We start from the raw sequence: 20,946 nt of genomic DNA, 5'->3' as shown, positions 1-20,946 counted from the left end.
CATCTGGTGGAATACATTTCATCACAGCTATTCGAAAGGCATCTCTCATCTGTAAAAGTTGGTTTAACTTTGCATCTGGCAATATTGATGGCCCTTTAGCTACTATAAAGTTTTCAGGGTTGACAATTCATTATTCATCATCACAATTAAAAAATAAAATGTTGATAAGATTGCCAATTCCCTAGACTTATTCAAGCATGGGCATGAACTCTTAACCACATTTTGACAAAACTCAATTTCATAGATAGTACCAATATATTTTGTTACCACTGGTTTTTCCAAATTAGCAGACATTTTCCTTAAGAAGGTAAACATGTCCTGAGATTTTGAATTGTTAAATAAACAAATACGTATCAGTTTAAAATATGAGACAGGTTATCGGCCCTAAAGAAGCAAAAATACTTAGGTTATAAAACTGTCTGCAATGACCTTTGTTTTCTAAGAGTTCTACAACATCTGAACATTTAAATAATCTACCAGTTAGTTGCTGATTCTGGCACAGATTCTCCACTTTTGTGTTTCTGGGCTTTTCTTCATGCTGTCTCCTTTGCTGACATGCCTCTTCTGGTCTGTTAAATCATCTATAGCACAATCCTGGGTCTGTAACATCACCTGAATCACCTATGATGATGATTAAATTTGAGAACACTGGGTGGTATTTAGGTTTGTTTAGAAATGGATGAATGAATGAAGGAATGAATGAATGGTATATAGATATAATGAATTTTTATTAATTTTGAACATATCTTTCCTAAACAATGAGAGAATAGGAGTTTATATATTATTTGACTGTCCAAACAATACTTTACTAAGCGGAACCTGGCAAATGAGTGACTCCCTCTGGTTTGCTATGTTAATTGGGGAAAAAATAATACTAACAATAACTTAAAATCATGCATTTAGGTAGCTATTCTCTTATGCAAGTGGGTATGTGTGTGTTCTCTGTAAGGATATGTGGGTGTGTCCATTTATGTTTAAATACCTGCAGAAAACACATATTTATTATCACAGGTATAGGCTTTATTTTAAGGAAGTGACCAGTAAACTCTTGAACAGAGATGCATGACATTTGGTTAAACAGCTACTGGAATTCTTTGTCTAATGTTTTTATATACTTCCTAGTGCTAAAAATGTGAAAAAAAATAAAACATGATATAAGATGTTGTAAACGACACTTCCTTGATCCAGAACCAGATTCCCTGGTCAGAGTGTGGGGCTTTGGATTTAGGCAGATGTATGTTCAAAAAGATTTTTTTTAAAAAGTTCCATTTCTGTTTATTCAGAGCATTAACATAAATACACCTTAAATATTACAAATATTTATATACAGGAATGACCACTCCCCAAGATTGAAAAATGGCCCAGAAAAAAAGATCCCCCCAAAATATAGTCTCCCAACTTTTTGAAAAAGCCCTGGATGATTCACAAAGACAGAACCAAGCTCTCGATGCATTTTCTTTTAAAAAAAAATTTTTTTTAATGTTTTATTTATTTTTGAGACAGAGAGAGACAGAGCACAAGCAGGGGAGGGGCAGAGAGAGAGGGAGACACAGAATCCGAAGCAGGCTCCAGGCTCTGAGCCATCAGCACAGAGCCCGACGCGGGGCTTGAACCCACAAACTGTGAGGTCATGAGCTGAGCCGAAGTTGGACGCTTAACCAACTGAGCCACCCAGGCGCCCCTCGATGCATTTTCTTCAACACAGTTAACAAACACTGCACCTAGATCACTTTGGTCAATGCTAGAGGAAAGAAAATGATGTGGAAAATTCCTATCCAGCTTTGGTGCTGAGCACCCAGGCTTGACCTGTGTGGCCCTGTGGACATCATTTCCTGAATCGCTTGAAGAATGGGTGCACGTGCTTCGTGGGTCTTGCCCCATGAAGAGCAGTATTCCATGTACAGGGGGTGGTCGGTCCCAGATACAGAGCTCATTGTGCCAAAGTGCCGAGATACCTGGCTGGATTTGGAACCAAATTCTCCTGCCACCACCTCTTCCTCAGCATCCAGGTCAGTGGCTGCCAGGACTTTCTGTAAGAGCTGCTGCTGCTTTTCTCTCGTGGAAAATGCCAACTCTTCGTCCTGCATGCCAGCAAGCTGAAATTAATGTCTTACTAGCTATGTAATGTTAGAGAAATCACTAAAATTTTCCTCGTTTGTAAAATGAGATTAATAAAACGTACATTTTTTAGAATGAAATTTATTTAGAACACTTTTATATTTATAGAAAAGTTACAAAGATAGTACAGAATTCCCTTATAATCTAAACCTAATTTCCCCTATTATTAACATCTTACATTTGTATGGTACGTTTGTTACAATTAATGAACCACTACTGGTATGTTATTACTAACTAGAGTCCACACTTTATTCAGATTTCCTTAGTTTGAAACCAATGACCTTCTTCTGTCCCAGGATCCCATCCAGGATACCACATTACATCTAGTCTACATGTTTCCTTATGTTTCATTTGACCGCAACAGTTTCTCAGCATTTCATTGTTTGTTATAACCTTGACAGTTTTGAGGTACACCGGTCAGATATTTTGTAGGATGCCCCTCTATTGAAATTTATCTGATGGCCTTATAACTGTGGTTTTTGTTTTGTTTTTGTTTTGTTTTTAGAAAAACTGGGATGCCCGGGTGGCTCAGTTGGTTAAGCGTCTGACTTCGGCTCAGATCATGATCTCATGGTTCGTGAGTTCGAGCCCCCCCCCCCCCCGCCCCCATCAGGTTCTGCACTGCTGGTGAAGAGCCTGCGTGGGATTCTCTCACTTTCCCTCTCTCTCTCTCTGCCCCTTCCCCACTTGCACGCACCCTCTCTCTCTCTCAAAATAAAAATGAACTTAAAAAAAAGAGGACAGTGGTAAAGTGTGCCATTCTCATGACATCATTTCAAAGTCATGACTTATCACTCTGGCTGAGAAACGCACCTTTTAAACAAGATTAAGGCAAGTAATACATGTTAAAGCATACCCACACATCACCTGGAGCATAGGAGGGGCTCAGTGATCCTTGATTTCTTCTTTGCTCTTCCATCTTAACATTTGTATTAAGTTGTTATGACATTTTTTGTTCAGTTAATATAATTTGACTTTCCTACAACAAAGTACACTACAATGAAGTTTTCAGGATGAACTGGGTTTCCATTTAGAGTGTTTAATTTAAATGAAGTGCTAAATAGACATTGTTAGAAGAGAGTCTAACTTTCTACAAGGGCAGTTCAAGGGCGCTGAATATTACAACAATGTCTAATATAATGTGATTAACTATCTACTTTGAAAGTAGACATCACCCATGAGCTACATTATAAACAGATATCTCATTCTTTATTTCCACCCGCCAGTTAATCAAATTTTTGGGAGCTACAACCTACTGGACAAAACTATCAGACAAAGAATTTAAATTTCTAGGTTCTCTTTTTAGTTCTTTCAATACATTTCTGCTTGGCCTTAAAAAAAAAACAGGTTTGGGGCACCTGGGTGGCTCACTCAGTTAAGTGTCAGACTTTTGGTTTGAGCTCAGGTCATGATCTCACAGCTTGTGAGATCAAGCCCTGCATTGGGTTCTGTGCTGACAGCGCAGAGCCTGCTTGGGATTCTTTCTTTTGCTCTCTTTCTTCCCCTTCCCAAGTCTCTCTCTCTCTATCAAAAATAAATAAATAAAATTAAAAAAAAAATAACAGGGTTGGGGTACCTGGGTGGCTCACTCAGTTAAGCGTCCGACTCTTGGCTTTGGCTTAGGTCAGATCTCACGGTTCACGGAATCCAGCCCTGAGCTGACAGCACAAAGCCTGCTTGGGATTCTCTCTCCCCTCTCTCTCTGCTCCTCCTCCTCTCTCTCAAAATAAATAAGTAAACATTAAATTAGAAAAAAAAACAGGTTTTTACCTTCACCTAGCCTTATCATTTATTTATGACCTGAATTTGAGTAGCTACCATAAGCTGATTTTTCACCTTCAGTAAGCTTGTTCTCCAGCCACATAGATGGGCCCATGTACTCTGGACTTCTTGTTACAACCATCATCATGCCTATGATTACTTGTATAATGTCTATTTGCTCAACTAAACCATGAGTTCCTTAGAAGGAGGAACCAACACTTGTTTATGATGTATCCCCAGCACCTAGCACATGGCTGGCACACATTAGTACTATGATACTTTTTGAAGAGATAAATAAATTAACTTTACTAATTCACTAATAATTTACAAATGCCTTCATATTTATTTTTCACTTAATTTCTCAGAACTATAAGATGAGTAAGCAGGCTCATGGAGGTTAAATGATTTGCCCAAATTTATACCAGTGTGGCTTGGTGCCAGGACTCAATACGGCTTCTTTTGATTTTGTATCCCGTGTCTTTATCACTAGAAAAAAGATGCTTCTAATCAAGGCATTATTCCAGGTAATGTGAGGTATATGAAGAAATATAATCAAATCTACTTCCTATGGGTCAAAGGATGAATTAATGTATTTTGAACATATTATTTAAAAGAGGTGTTATGGAAGCATAAGGTATATTAGTACTGAGTGCTAGAAAGGCATTCTTGATTTAAAGGAAATAAATACATATATATATTTTAAAAAGAGTCCTCAGCCAACATGTCTTAAAGGGTATTATAGGTAATGTATGAAAAGTGCTTGGAGATTTACAGTTAGAACCCAGGCCTGGTTTGTGAGCTGGGAGCTGACTGCCTTTCCATGGAGCTCCCTGGGTGAGTTCCTCTGATGTCCTTCCAGCCCCAGTGCAGCTGGCTTTGAAAAAAGTCCAGGAATTTTCTAATACAGCAATAGGAAGTTGGACAATTCACTGTGATTTACTTCATTCGAAGGACTTTATTTTAAAATTTTAAGTGAGTATTTGGAATAATATATGCTGATGCTCACAGGTTATTACATAGGCATGAGTTACATAGCTGAAAAATAATAATACAACCTTGACTCTACATTGTTCTCTTTCTAATTCTGACAACTCCCGTGCTTTTTTTTCTCTCAAGGGTATTACTCCATGAATATCCAACAAATACCTCACACTTTATTCCGATTTCCTTAGTTTGAAACCAATGTCCTTCTTCTGTCCCAGGATCCCATTCAGGATACTAGTGGGTCCTTTGCTTCTTTCCTCAAGTTAGGTTTATCCTGGACTCAGGAGACAGGCTGGGTCCAGCTCTTCAGGCTGTATTAAATGTAAAATTACCAGGTCAGCCTGGTTTGGAGACATCAATGTTGTCTCCCTTCAGTTACCTCTCAATTCACTGTAGTTCTCCGGCTACCTTTGATCTGGCCAGTTACATAACCTGGATATGTTTGTTAATGGCAGTAAACACTTCAGCTATGGATGCCCGAGTGGGATCACAGTTTAGAACTCATCATATTAACTGCTTAAAGAAGTCCACTACTGGTTTTGAGACGCTTCTTTAAAATTGGTAGTATGTCCTTTGTTATTCCACATATTAGTCAGTTTCAGGAAGGGATTTAAAGATCAAAATGAAAATGGAAAATAAGAGACTATTTTTCATTCTATCTGAATGAATGATTGGTAGTTTTGGGTTATCTATAGATCATTTTTATCTATTGGAAGTTCTAAAAAGATTGATCAAATGGTTGTTAGGAAACATTTTGCAAAGAGATGTAAAAATATGTATGATTTTTTTTAAATTAAAAAGTATCTTTTGGCACCTGCAAAGGTCATAGTTCGGTCCCAATTATGGTGAATTACTTGGGAAAGCCATTTCTTGTGAAATTCAAGCTGCCATTTATCATAGAAACAATACTTACGACGCAGTTACCTTTCTGGAACCCTGTGCTGCATTGTTATCTGTATGCACTGCACTTCAGGAAGTGGACAAACATTTATTATCCCAGATAAAAATCCCAACAGATAAATAATTTAGCTGTTTGCCTCTACTAAACAGTTTTAATTCAATCAATGGGTTATGTGAGTTTGCCAAGTAATTAGAAAACCTCTTGATTTTCTTTATATGCTTTGGAAAGTATTTCGATAGATGATGAATTTACTCTTCTGACTTTCAATTTGTCTTAGGTATTTCCTATTATAAATATTTTATTTAACTGATATTCCATGACTTCATATGGATCATTTTTGAAGTGGAGACTGTAAAGTTTAAACAGAGAAAAGATGCTAGGGCAAGATAGTACCTTTTACTAGGAGCAGAAGGACGGCCCATAAAGGTCTAATCTTGACACTAATTCTGCATCACACAATTTGACCATTAGCTCTAAAAGATCTCACTCTATATAAACAAGATGGAATTTATTTCACATAATCTCACCCCTAGTTGCATTAAGTTTAAAATGTTGATTTATTTGGTCGGGCTACTGACAAGTGTAGAGTGGGCTGACCATAAAACTATATTTAGATCTAATTCTTTGAGGGGTCAAAGGGTGACAATTTATCCACTTAGTCTTGTAGGAATTAATTTTTCGATTTGACTATTCATAGCATCATTAATGAAGAAAAGCTGCAAGAGAAAACAGACCATTTTCAGGAATGTGATTCAGAACATTAACACCTTAATTTACATAAAATTAGTTACATACTGCTGCGGTAATTTAATTTGTTTGACCAGTACTTTGCAACTGTGAAAAATAGATTCAGAAAGGCCAGACAACCGAGTTCTACATATTTTCTCCAAATGACTAGTCTCGGAATCATATGAAACAGAGAGAATTAATTACAAGACAATTCAGAATACCGTAGTGGCAGCTTTGAAACGCACGGATTAGAAATACATTCTTCTTTTTTTTTCCCCTCCTTCAAAAATCTTCATAAAATGCCTGCTTCATGCCTGAAATAACTTCCATATTTTTCCCAGGTTTCATTACAGTTGCATAAGTAAAAATAATAAAACTAAAATTGTATGATATGCATGGTTGCCAGATAAAAACCTGAATCAATCTGGGTTTACCAACAGTAATGTTACTTAGTGTAACCACAGGCATAAGCAAGGCCCCAAATAGATAAACTAATGTCATAGGTGTTAACCTGTTAACATCCAAAACTTAACCATTCATACTTCTTTCAGAAGCCAAGTATAATTATTTGAACTTTAAATAATTAAGTGATTTCCCTTAAAATTAGTGTGAACATAACAAAGCATTTCATTTTCCTGTATTTGTGTTTTTCTTACTTTTTTGCCTGTCAAATAAGTTTTGGACTTTAAAATATCTACTTATAATTCACAACTTTTTTTTACTATCATTTTCACCGAAGGCTGTACTCAACACTTCCTTCCTCCTAACATACTTTCCACATAGGTCCTACTCATGATTCTGCAGGTAGGATATTCTTAAATTGCTGCTTTATCTTAAGTATCTACTTAACAGCCACGTTTAATTAACTAGGGTAATCATTTCCTTCATATTTTTTCCCCTACCAGCTTATGGGTTCGAAGATAAATGATTTGGTTTCAACTCTGTTTTATATTTTCTATGTAATTAGGAAAATAATTTGGTTGTCTGGTCTATCATCAAATGCCTGGTCTGTGCCATGATATTATTGATATGGTCAAAAGGAGCCTAGGTTAATGTAGAAGGTAATTGCTATCCAAAGTTTGCTACTAACAAAAGCATTTATTTTTTTAAATACATTTTGAATGGTCTAATTGAATTGATTTTTTTAAATATATAGGATAATTCTTAGATTATTATTGATACTCTGTCAGTTTATAAGTCATTTGCAACGCAGGAAAGGAAATTCAGTCTTATCATTCCTCTGTCTCTATGACAGAAGGGTGAGGATAAACCAGGAAAAAAGTATAAAACTACAAATATTTTTTTCTTTTCCAATACATCTTTTTCTAAGTTCTAACTAGATCTAGATTGTAAATCAAACAGTGACTTTCAGTAATCCTCTAATCTTATTGTAATGCAGATATCTCTTCCTGGTGACTTTCCAAAATGGAATGGAACATGGTGAACTGTTAGATTTGAGCTTGATTTTGCTATTAGCTAGCTCAGTGACCTTGGGTAAGTTCACTAATAATTTCTGAGTCCTGATTTCCTCATGGGTGAAATGAAGGTTTTACACTTGATGGTCTGTAGGATCTCTTCTGGTTCACTAAATTCAGCAACTGATACAGTACTTTTATTTGTCTGTTTGTTTGGAACATTTAATTTTTCCTAAAGGATGGCAAAGTTGAATATCGACATGATTGTGGACATAGTTGAGGTGGAAGGGCAGTATCATTATAAAAGGTAGATTCCAAAACGTGAGGCAGAGTTAAGAATGGACATACAGACAAACTGTCAGTTGCCTTTGCCCTATTTTTTCCCATTAATCTTTGACTTTGGTCTTCTTTCCAATGGAATCCCAAGATAAGAATAGGGCTATGGCAGATAGTTATTTAGTATCAAAATCCACTTTATCTAGACTATGTTTTGCTAGTGTAGAGTTGCTCCAAGATTATAGGAGTAAGGCAAATCATTCACTGTCTTCTGAGTTCAGTGGCCTTGTACTTTCATGCCTCTTCTAAAGTTATAATATTAATAATGGCCATGATAATCATAAAACATTGGATTCCTAAAATATAACTATAATGACTGTTTCTGTTAAGGTACTTATATCATCACATTGTTTTTCTATTAAAAGGCTCCTTTCCAGAAATAGCATATACTCCCAAATAACGTTTGCTTCAAAATAAACCAAACTTCAAGAGAATCAAAATCAATGAAGATAATTTAAAAAGAAGAAGATAGTTTCCACAAATCAGCTCTCTGGTCTAGTCGGCAATATTCCACAAGCCCTGGAAAGCTTCCTAAGCTAGTCATTTGTCAGTGTGCAGGTCACATGATTTGCTGAATCTAACTTTCGTCGATCAGATGCCGTTTTAGGGAGCATGCGCTGAACATTTCCTGATAAAATGATAAGACCCTACTTGAATAATACATAGTTTCTAGCCCAAGCTCTAACACACATACTCTCTCTCTCTCTTTCTCTCTGAGAGCTTGTCAAACCTATAATGGAGTAGATAACTGAATAAAAGAGCAAACTTTCATCGTAGCACAAGAGAGTAACATGAAGAAACTAAACTGTTAAATCAAATCCGTGAAATTCATTTTCTTTGTACAACATTAAAATATATTCCATAAAATGGCAGAGCAATCCAATAAAAGAACAGACTCTGAAAAGAGTAATTTGTGTGCAACAAGGTTATACATTTAATAGAGTTCTCCTGTAGTTTTGATCACATTTAGAATTCTATTGCTTTTTGTTAAATTTTCTCAGATTTTTTTTCAAACTTTTCATCATTTCTTTGAAATATATGAACCTTTTAATGTATAGATAATTTATTCAGCACCTACATTTAAATGTTCCGTAGGCGTAATTTTTCTATTAAGTTTTCTTCTACAGCTGCTTTCACTTTGTCTCAAATAGATTACTCATTGTCAACAAATTATAACAGGACTGATCTGTTAGAGTATCAATTCTTAGGTTCATTTCAATATTTTAACTATTTGCATAATAATTTTGCAGGAAGTGAAGCGTCTGTGACTCATTGTTTCAGGAAAATTGTCGGAATATGTTTAATGTTATTAATTGTTACATCCGCAATAAAGCAGAAAATAATTTCTTACAATATGACCTTATGAATATGAACATGAGGCTGTTTACGCTCCTGTATTGTTATTTTTCACAGAAAATATTCCAACAAATTAAGGGTAATTAAGTATGAATGAAGATAGTTCTGTTATTTTTCAAAATGAAACAGTCTTTCAAATTGTTCTAAAAGCACAAGCAATTTTATTTTTCCAATCCTTTTTTTCTATATTTACTAATATTATCAATTAGAAGATTAATTTCACTGGGAATAATATTTTGCTTACAAAAATCCATAAATATGTTTAATACTGTGTTATAAAATATCATCTTATCTTAATATGAACTACATGAAAAGTTGTTCTTCCTTAAGCCTACAGTAAATTGTTATTTGATAAAAAAAATATTGATCTATGTAAGGATATAATGCCTATTACAGGAAGAAGTAAGGTCTTTTTAAACATGCGAATTTGGCTGAACACTGCAAAGAGAGAGAATATTTTCCTCTTGCATGTTTTCTGCATTCTTTTTCTTCTTTTAGGTGTATATTGGGCTGTTTCCAATTAAGTTAAAATGTGGCATGGACGTTATCAATCAAATGTAATTATTTTGTGCAAAACAATACCACACGCAAAATTAACATGTGCAACAGGGGAAAGTGTCAGAATGTATTAGTTATTCCTAGGACAGCTCATCTCTTATTGAAGCGATAAAACTCTGGAAACATTGCTCTGGGCTTTCTGGCATCATTCTCTTTTGCCCTTTCTCCTCAGGTTTGCTTACTCAATGGCTACTTTTAAATGTTTCTACAGGATGCAGAAATGGAATCAGAACAAAACTGCCTGTGACATCAATGGTACCTTCCTTCATGATACTACCAGGAATCTTTCATTTCATTTTAGGTGGCACAAACTGATATTCTATGAGTACAACTTTGGCAGATGGTGATGCAGAAGGCAAAGCATGATTCTGAAGTTTCCTGCATATCATTTCCTCATCCCTCATCCTTCTCAACCTCACACACCCTATGTGTGACAAGACTGTGGCTGCCCAGGCTTCTGCTGTGACATCAAGTGGAGATCTGGGTTTTCCCCTAGTCACACAGATCCACCCTGTCTTTCATTCTTTGAAAGCCTTTTCTCCTGCAGAATTTAACTATGCAAGTAAAAAGTAAAAACAATGGCACAAAAACAGACACATAGACCAATGGAATAGAATAGAAACCCCAGAACTAGACCCACAAACGTATGGCCAACTCATCTTTGACGAAGCAGGAAAGAACATCCAATGGAAAAAAGACAGCCTCTTTAACAAATGGTGCTGGGAGAACTGGACAGCAACATGCAGAAGGTTGAAACTAGACCACTTTCTCACACCATTCACAAAAGTAAACTCAAAATGGATAAAGGACCTAAATGTGAGACAGGAAACCATCAAAACCTTAGAGGAGAAAGCAGGAAAAGACCTCTCTGACCTCAGCCGTAGCAATCTCTTACTCGACACATCCCCAAAGGCAAGGGAATTAAAAGCAAAAGTGAATTACTGGGACCTTATGAAGATAAAAAGCTTCTGCACAGCAAAGGAAACAACCAACAAAACTAAAAGGCAACCAACGGAATGGGAAAAGATATTCGCAAATGACATATCGGACAAAGGGCTAGTATCCAAAATCTATAAAGAGCTCACCAAACTCCACACCCGAAAAACAAATAACCCAGTGAAGAAATGGGCAGAAAACATGAATAGACATTTCTCTAAAGAAGACATCCGGATGGCCAACAGGCACATGAAAAAATGTTCAGCGTCGCTCCTTATCAGGGAAATACAAATCAAAACCACACTCAGGTATCACCTCACGCCAGTCAGAGTGGCCAAAATGAACAAATCAGGAGACTATAGATGCTGGCGAGGATGTGGAGAAACGGGAACCCTCTTGCACTGTTGGTGGGAATGCAAATTGGTGCAGCCGCTCTGGAAAGCAGTCTGGAGGTTCCTCAGAAAATTAAAAATAGACCTACCCTATGACCCAGCAATAGCACTGCTAGGAATTTATCCAAGGGATACAGGAGCACTGATGCACAGGGCCACTTGTACCCCAATGTTCATAGCAGCACTCTCAACAATAGCCAAATTATGGAAAGAGCCTAAATGTCCATCAACTGATGAATGGATAAAGAAATTGTGGTTTATATACACAATGGAATATTACGTGGCAATGAGAAAAAATGAAATATGGCCTTTTGTAGCAACGTGGATGGAACTGGAGAGTGTGATGCTAAGTGAAATAAGCCATACAGAGAAAGACAGATACCATGTGGTTTCACTCTTATGTGGATCCTGAGAAACTTAACAGGAACCCATGGGGGAGGGGAAGGAAAAAAAAAAAAAAAAGAGGTTAGAATGGGAGAGAGCCAAAGCATAAGAGACTGTTAAAAACTGAGAACAAACTGAGGGTTGATGGGGGGTGGGAGGGAGGAGAGGGTGGGTGATGGGTATTGAGGAGGGCACCTTTTGGGATGAGCACTGGGTGTTGTATGGAAACCAATTTGTCAATAAATTTCATTAAAAATAAATAAATAAATAAAATAAAATAAATAAAAAAAAAATAAAAAAAGTAAAAACAAAATAAATAAAAACACCCATGCAGAAAATAACTGACTAAAACCTACATTTCATGCATTCAGGGATAACAATGTCACACACCAGACTAAGCAGTGAGTTAAAGCAGAGAAGGCAAATCTATAGTACTCTCCATCCCTACCCATCTAAACATGGGGACTGATCTTACCATTCCTTTCATTAAGTTTGAATGGGGCCCCAGATGCCAATTTCAAACAACATTCCAAGAAGCTTCTTCCGAATTGTTTGAATTGACTCACAAATTGAAACCAATATGTCTGAGTTACCATCTATTGCATCAATGTGTTATGTTTACACTTCAGCAAGAGGCTTCTGATGGCAATGATTAAATCCAAATTAATCAGAGGAACGCTAAGCACCAAGACAAACGAACGTTCCCAGAAGAGGACTTTATGGAGAGCTTCTTAGTCAAGCTATGCCAATCATATGAAATCCTAAAATAATTCTTCTATATAAGATTTTATAAGTAAACAATACAAATAATACAAGTAGTCCTTCTACTGTGCTCTTATGCAATATGCATTCCTCTGGGATACCATTTTTTATACTGTGTTATAGCTACCTGCTCTCATCTTCTTTTCTTTTTCCTCAATAGATTCCAGGCACCTTGGAAATAGACTCTGGGTTACCACCTTGCCATACCAGTTTTGGTATCCCCAGCACAGGACTTGGCATATTATAGTTGATTACGTAGTGTTGAGTTGAGTTAAATAATGTAGCCTTATGGAATGTAGTGGCTGGAGGGGATCTCACATATCGTCCAACCTCACTATCTCACTTTACTGTTGATAGGAACTGAAAGCCTCACAAAAGTGGCTTTATGTCCATGCTTTCCGACAGCCTGAATATAAACTTTTCAGTAAGGACTTCGTGATTTGATTCCATTTAGTTCTGCCATATCACTTGCCTCCCATCCCATCCCAGTCCCATTCACCTTGACCCTGCTCACACTGGCTTTATCTCTGTTTCTAACACATGCCAACCTATTTCCCAGTACTGAGTCTTTGGGGGTTTTGTGTCTTCCTAGAAGGCTTTTTGCCTGTGTCAATCCTACTAGCCCCTAAGGTTTCAGCTTAACATTCATTTCCTCCACGTGGCCTTCCTCTGAAGCCTCAGTCCAAATTTGGTTTCCCAATGAATCCTTCAAGTTAATCTTTCTTTAAAACACCCCGTTCTTATTCTTTGTAATTCTCATTTTTCAACTATATATGAAATGTCTATTGCCATGATTAGATTATATGTTACATAAAGTCAGGGATATTTCTTTTCCACCACTGTATCCTCAGCATTTATTTCAGTGCCTGATGTTTAATAGGCACTCATTACATTTTCCTGAAAAATTAGAATAGCAAGTTAATGTCAGAACTATAGCTTGAAACTAAGATATCTATTCTTACTCATTCTTACTCCATGATGATGGCATTCTTTGAAAACCTATTAATGTAAGCTGCACTAAAGAGTTCCATCGAGAAGGAATGGTAGTTCTAAGTTTCACTACCCTATAGCCTACAATTTGTTTCAGATTTTTAATCTTGGATTTAATGACTAAAATAGTCCTTTTTGATAAACCCCTGGGAGTTTATTTTATAAGAATTTCTATCAAGTATTAAGATTTGGCAAGTACTAATCTTCTCTTACCCAAACAGTATGAAAAGTCCTCCTTGACTACAATAGTAGTAAGCCCACACTACACATAGCATGGAAGCATGTTTTAAAGTTAATAGAGAAGTCTTAGCTTCATGACTTCCTTGCCTTCTGATGCTGGATAAGTTTCTTAAATACTTCTGAGGCTCAATTCTCTTATGTGTAAAACAGAGGCTGATGATAGTCCTTACCCTTATGTAGCTCCTGTCTGTTCTATTCATTCCTCGATCCTACCTGAAACCTAGAACCAGATTTGTCTCACTAAGCATGTATTAATGAATAAATAACTTAGCATAGTGGATATAAAATAGGAAATGCTCAATGCATTCTGGCTGCTATTTCTGTTATTATTATTTTGAATCTATCTCAACCATCTGTACATCAAGCTGATTACAGTGTCTGATACAAAGTAGGCCCCCACTAAATGGTGGTATGATGCACTAGAATACTTTTCTAATTCAAATGCCTCATGGAAGTTCAGTGCATTTTCTTTAATAAACACAACTCCACAGTGTAAACAACTGGATGCCCCAACTATGGAGGCTGACTCTGACACAGTGTAGTTGAAGACCGCTGGTAATTCTCTTTAATTTTCTTAATTCTACTCTAATACAGTATTATAAGAAACAAAACAGATGAACATGGTTGGCGGGAGGGGAAGAGAGAGAAAGGCAAACCAAGAAACAGACTCTTAACCATAGAGAACAAACTGAGGGTTGCTGGAGGAGAAGTGGGTGGGGGATGGGTTAAATGGGTGATGGGCAGTAAGGAGGGCATTTGTTGTGACGAGCACTGGTTGCGTCCGTACATGATGAATCGCTAAATTCTACACCTGAAACTAATATGACGTTGTACCTTAACTCACCGTAATTTACACAAAAACTGGAAGAAAAAAATAAACGAATGGAAGAGAGTTTGTACTAAAGATTTTCTGAAAGAAAATTTAAAAGCAATCTGATCCATGTATCAGCATAGCATAGTTCAGTGCTGATCGGATTCCAGGCAGGCCACCCCAACATATGCCACTTGGGCATATTGATTATTTTGAATTAAAGTTACTTAAGAAATAGACAGTGCAAGAGGAATACTCTGACCTTTCTCCGTCCACTCAAATTTCGGAAATAAGTTCCTCATAGGAAGGGTGCCCTCCCCACACATGGAGGGCAGAAGGAATCCTTATTACCACAGATAGGGAAGTTGAGAAGTCAGGGCAGAGAAGTTGTATAAAGAAACCTTGTTACTTCATTAATTTTCTACAGCAAGCCCGAACTTCTTTGCTTTGTCAACTCCTCACAAATGGTTTCTTTGTCTAAAGTTCTAAAAGCTGCCTGCTTTGGTCAGTTCTTTGAATTTTATATCTCTATGAGCACATACAAAAGTAAAATTTGCTTTTTTTCCCTCCTACTAAAAAATAAAAATAAAAACAATAGGATATAATCAATAAATCTCTTTCACAGTATGTTTCAAAATATGGACAAACACACACTCGAATAAATAAGAATTGTATGAATGTGTGTTGGTCATATACACAAAAAATAAAAGTTGGGAATTTTTAAACATTATACATAAAACTGACAAAAGGAGACCATTTTGTACTTTGCAAGGTGTTTTCAAGGGATTTCTCCATCCCTGGAACCCTATTTTTATCACTATGGATGCATCTGATTTGTAATTTTTTTAAAAAAATTTTCAGTTTGTTTATTTTGACAGAGAGAGAGAGACAGACAGACAGACAGAGTGGAGGGGGGCAGAGAAAGAATCCCAAGCAGGTTCCACGCTGCCAGCACAGAGACCAATTGTGGGGCTTGAAGCCACGAACTCTGAGATCTTGACTTGAGCTGAGATCAAGAGTCCGATGCTTTACTGACTGAGACACCCAGATGCTTCTGTTACCTTCTTATTTTAAGATTTATTATAGCCTCTTGGCAGAGGATTTGTTATGATTTCGTCAGGGTATCAACATACAAGTTCCTAGGTGTTAAGTTTTGCCATATTCCAAAGTTATCTATAAATTATAAAAATTTGAAGCTCTTAAATATTAAACATTACCTATTTTGGTTGTCATTATCAAAAGATCATAATTGTATTTTATATTGTGGAAGCTTTATGATGCTCATTCTTGTTAGGTAAACATAATGAATCTGCAAAAACACGAATGTGGCATAAACACATCGATTTCACAGAGGATAGGTGGTGTTACTAAGTTGTTAACAGCACAGACATCAAAACTCTGTTTCCTCATCTGCAAAATGGAGTTAATTAATAGTAACCATTTGACAGAATTGATGTGAGGATTCAATGAAAGAATGCATGTAAAGCATTTAGCATATTGCTTGGCTTATTTTAACACAAAGTAAATGTTAACTTCACAATCCGGCATGGGGAAGTGAGGGGGTGTGAAATTTTGTGGTATAAAGTATAATGAGTGCTGTAAAATCCAAGAGCAGAGACATGAGGAGGAGCCATCACTTCTTTCCAAATCCATCTGTGAATATCTGTGTAAGAGAAAAGATTCTCAGGTAAGGGAGTGGGTCTAGAAAGGTCAGGAGGCTCAAAACCTGGCAGAAGGTTGAAATAGGGATCGGGAGGGAAGACTGCACATTATAAAAAAAACGTGCCATGGGATTTGATGCCTGTGAAGTGAAAATACTCCTTGTTATAAGTTATCAGTGGCTGCTGTTGATTTGAAATTTAGTGACAAGCCAAGATGTTGCTACAGTCAGATGTTGATCTACAGAGGCAATGGGTCCAACTTCTGGAAAATGTTTTTTTTCCTATCTGGCAGTAATTTAAGCAGTGTGAAAAACTGTGCAAATGCTCTTTTGGGTCATTATACTTCCGTGCATCATCGATAATATATTTGGAGCTGGTAACACATTATCCCTGGTAAATTTATTTGTTTTTCACAAATCATTTTTGAAAATGTCCACACTTTATCAAGGCGGCTCCTTAAATCTAACATATTTATCATATGGAATTTTATTTATTAAATTTTATTTGCTGTCAAGAGAGGCAGACATGAATACAATGTTTAAAAAGATGTCTATTGATGTGAGAAAAAAATGTAAGTCCTGGGGTGGAAGCTCAGTGAGTTGGAGAAATGTAAGCGTCCCCCACATTTAATCTTCACATGACAAAATGCATTACGGTCAAAACAGGATCGTCTCTAAATCAAAGCGTTCCAACATTCTAAAACCTGCATCATGTAAGCCTATGCTTTTAGTTAGGCTTTTTTTTTCCCCCTGTGAGCAACCATTTTGTCATAAATGCTACTAGGTCATTGTAAGCCTCTTCTTTCTTACAACACTCTCTTATACATGGTTATTTCAGATACATTAAAGCCAATTATAATTACCTTGGCTATCTAAAACAACACCTCCTTATGCAAGGGGGATGTGATATACGGGGTGCAACATATACTGGTGTCAAAAGCAAGTTATTTTCATCAGACAATTATAGTTGTCTTTGACATCAGGCCTACATTTCCCACCAATTAGTACAAACTGCAGGGTGCAAAGCTAGAATTCTGCAGTGCTAGCAGCTAGTGGTACTAAGTGGAATTTAGGACATTTAAATACTGTGAGGTCCCATAAATATTCTGCTTTAACTTCAGTTGGTTCAAATCAATAGTCTGTGTTGTCTGAGCATCATTTTTCCTCAGCAAGAAAGTACATATGGATTTTATTTTTTGTTGGGGTATTAATCCTTCTTGTCAATAAAGTGCTTAATTTTCATTTTCACTCTGTGTCTCTCCTGCATACTGCTGAACTATTTACCAGGCCGAACTTACAACTGCTAGTGGGGTCATGGGTGGAGGTCAGTGGAAGGCTTGCGTAGGAAAGAGGTGTTCGGGAGTGAAAAATAAAACTGGCTGCTGCTGCTTCTTCTTCTTCTTCTTCTTCTTCTTCTTCTTCTTCTTTTTCTTCTTCTTCTTCTTCTTCTTCTTCTTCTTCTTCTTCTTCTTTTCCTTTGGCATCCTGGGTAATTGTACAATTGTTTGCTATTCTCTAATATTATTCAATTGCTGAAGTAAAACAGTGTAAATAAACTAAAAGGGTGTTGGTAGAACTTTTAAGGACTTTATCTCTCATTTGAGAAATAAAGAAATAGGTGAAAATATATGTGACTCTATGATGCCAGGGCCAAGGGATAAAATGTGGATGTTTAGAAGATTAACCAGTTATTTTTCCTACCTGGCACCTAGAAGCTAGGCTATATCACTTTTATTTAAGAAGTTGACTAAATGGATCAGCCAGTGTGCTGATCACTAAAATAATATTTGCGCCCCATCAATTTCCAGCCCAATGTCAGAGATTATAACAGGAACAGCATATGACAGGTCTTCAAGTAGCTTACTCTCAAATGCAGTTGTCTTGGTTTAAGTCACTTACGAGACCTAAGTAATTTTTTTTTTAACTTTCAGGATTTTAATGGCTTGTTATATAGTCAGCTATTTTATTTTAGAATTTCTTTCTAGAGTTCAAGTATTGTCATTTAAGCTAAGTCTCTTTCTTAAAATAGTATGCAGAAGAAAGAGTTAAAGCCATTTGCCTCTTTACGAGTGGGACCTAATTCCCCTCCTCAAATACTAAGTGTATGAGGCTAGCCAAAATTATTCTTTCTAAAAAATGAATGTGATTTAAAAGCTCAATAGGAGAGAATACCAATGCCCAATGGGTGGCATTTTAACGTATGAACACTGGGATCTGTTACAGTCATCAGATTATAGGTGGAGCACAGAGCTCACGTGGAGAGTGAGGGAGAATGGTTCTGCAGAACTATCCAATGAGTAAGAGCCCAGTGCAGACTGAGACAGTTCATATCCACTTCTCAAAGACTCAGAAGTGACCCTCAGACTTCCTGAACTCCTTCTGCTCTTTATCCTCAAAGAAGTTTATATGTATTCTGGAAAGAATGCCATAGGAATACAGCATTGGGCATGAACTAAAAATGAGAGATGGAAAGATACAGTGGGACAGAGATGGGTACTAGTGATTTGTCCATGTATTTATTCAACATTTATTGAGAAGCTACTGTGAGTTTGACAACTCACAGTACGATAAATCAGAAATGGATCAGGGCATCTGAGATAAGCACATAGATAATAGCAATACACTATGTGATTAGTGCTGCAAGAAAGCCACAGAGGAAATACTACAAGAGTCTTCAGAAGAGAAGGAGAATACTTGAATGGACAGTCATATAATTGGTAATTCTACTCCTCTGAGTGGCTTTTGATCTCTAGCCTCTTGGTGTTTCAGTTTTTCTAAACTGCAAAATTAGGGAAACATACCTATTTTAAGTAGAAATACTATACAGGAATAACTGTGAGTTTCTCTGCATTGGAGTCTTTAGGTATTGTATTTTGCTAGTAAATGGACCACTTTCAGTAGTTGCAAAATGTAACTATCTAAGGGGAATGCAGCTATAGTGTTGCAGACTATGAGTCTGGAGTTCTCTCTTGTCCAGCAGAAAAGAAGATGCAGAATTGAATATGAGAGAGGAGTAGACAAGAGCCCTGAACAGGGTTTTCATCTCCGTATTTACTGAGCTCCAAAGATATTACCCACGTGGTGTATGTGAAGAAAACCAGATCTTGCATTCGTGAACATGGAGGAAACAATCAGACAATAATCATTAACTTGTGTGTGAAAGAAGCAAAGGGTCTGGGGGGTGGGCAAGTTGAGTTTGTGATCAAGGTACGTTGGCCCCAGATGGAAAGTAGTTTGCTGCAGGTGATATAACAAGTTACTCATGATCCCATTACAACATCTCACTAGCTAACCTTGGGCATTTTCACCCCATGGTGGTGGCTTTCTGCCCTAAGCTTTTTTCTAACCCATTTATGTAAGTAGAACCTATTTCCCCACACTATAGTAACTGCTCAGTAATAGTTCTTACTAGTCCACTTTGGGTGAAGTCAACCCAGGCAAGAGGACATCATTCCTCCAATTTGTCACATAAAATGCTTAATAAAAACTCCTAGCAGACTAACCTCAGAGACAAAGGCCCAAAACCCATTTTAGTTAAGCAGGCCAGAAGAACTGCCTCTCTTCTCTTGGAGGTTGGTGTATACATTCAGCTATTTTTTTCTCCCTAGAGTAACAGGAAGCAAATGCTATCATGTGATTCAGACATTACTTGTTATAGTTATTTCCAGCATCACTCAATTCCCCAACCTACCTGAGCACCTAACCAAGCATGGCACTTAAGAATTAAAAGCATCATAAAATGCAGCTTCTGAGTCTGAATATTACAGCTACACTTCACCATGACCCATGGTCAAAAAGGCCTATCCTAGTGACAGTTGCCCACCACACAGCCCCTCTGCATGGGAAGAATGCCCTGTCTTCATGAAGCAAACTATGACTGCAACATTACTATCATTTTCCTCAAATTTCCCTTCCCCAGAATACTCAAAGAATTTTCGTCAGTGCAACAGCTTCTTGTCGAGTGGCACTGAGTGTATCTTTCCAATGGTGCATGGAGGATATAAGCTCATAACACCCATTAGCATTAATGGGAGTTATCCGTGTAAATCCCCTCACATCGATTAGAGAATAGGCCCCTTTTGATTTTAGAAATCTTTCCTGTGAGGATTTCCCCTGTGTCTAGTATGGGCATATAAATGGCCATTTTATTGTATTAAATATGTATCACATCCATCATTTTTAATGCTGTGCTGTGATGAAGGCTTCTCAGTTCTGGGATCAGTTCAGAAAATATTTAAACTTGGCAAGCTAAACAAGCCTCAGCTAAGAAAGCCTAAGGGCCCCATTCAGAGGAACATTATCTACCATTTATGCTTGATTTAAAAAAAAAAAACAACAACTGAAATTACTCAGGCAAAAAAGTGTGGACAACATTGTTTTTGACTAAATTACAGGCTTTTAATATTCATTAGCGTTGACTTTTCCATTATTCAACCAAGAAAATCAGTACACAAACCAACAGCAAGAAAGACACTGCTGCCTGAAATTCACCAACAACTACTGGTGTTTGTTAACGACAAAACAGTAACAACTATAAGAAGTCGACTCAGGTTCTGATCTATGCTTGCTGTGTTGAGCGACCTCTACCAAATCATCTCTTTCCTTAATCATGA

The 20,946-nt window shown here is 36.9% G+C and overlaps 1 protein-coding gene and 1 long non-coding RNA gene across 2 annotated transcripts in view; both read right to left on the bottom strand.

Moving 5' to 3' along the window:
- Positions 1–20,946, bottom strand: part of LOC125167496 (uncharacterized) — a 421,392-nt gene that overhangs the window by 132,079 nt on the left and 268,367 nt on the right. The window lies entirely within an intron of this gene.
- Positions 1,646–3,023, bottom strand: LOC125167494 (general transcription and DNA repair factor IIH helicase subunit XPB-like). The gene is made up of 2 exons (XM_047861671.1): positions 2,986–3,023; positions 1,646–2,081 (listed from the first exon to the last, which is right to left on the bottom strand). Exons 1-2 carry the CDS (start codon positions 2,992–2,994, stop codon positions 1,722–1,724), a joined length of 369 nt encoding a protein of 122 aa, XP_047717627.1. The 5' UTR covers positions 2,995–3,023; the 3' UTR covers positions 1,646–1,721.

This window comes from Prionailurus viverrinus, chromosome B3 (genome assembly GCF_022837055.1).
Source record: "Prionailurus viverrinus isolate Anna chromosome B3, UM_Priviv_1.0, whole genome shotgun sequence".
NCBI lineage: Eukaryota > Metazoa > Chordata > Mammalia > Carnivora > Felidae > Prionailurus > Prionailurus viverrinus.
The sequence above is the reverse complement of the archived record's forward strand: the minus strand, read 5'-3'. Positions and strand labels throughout refer to the sequence as shown.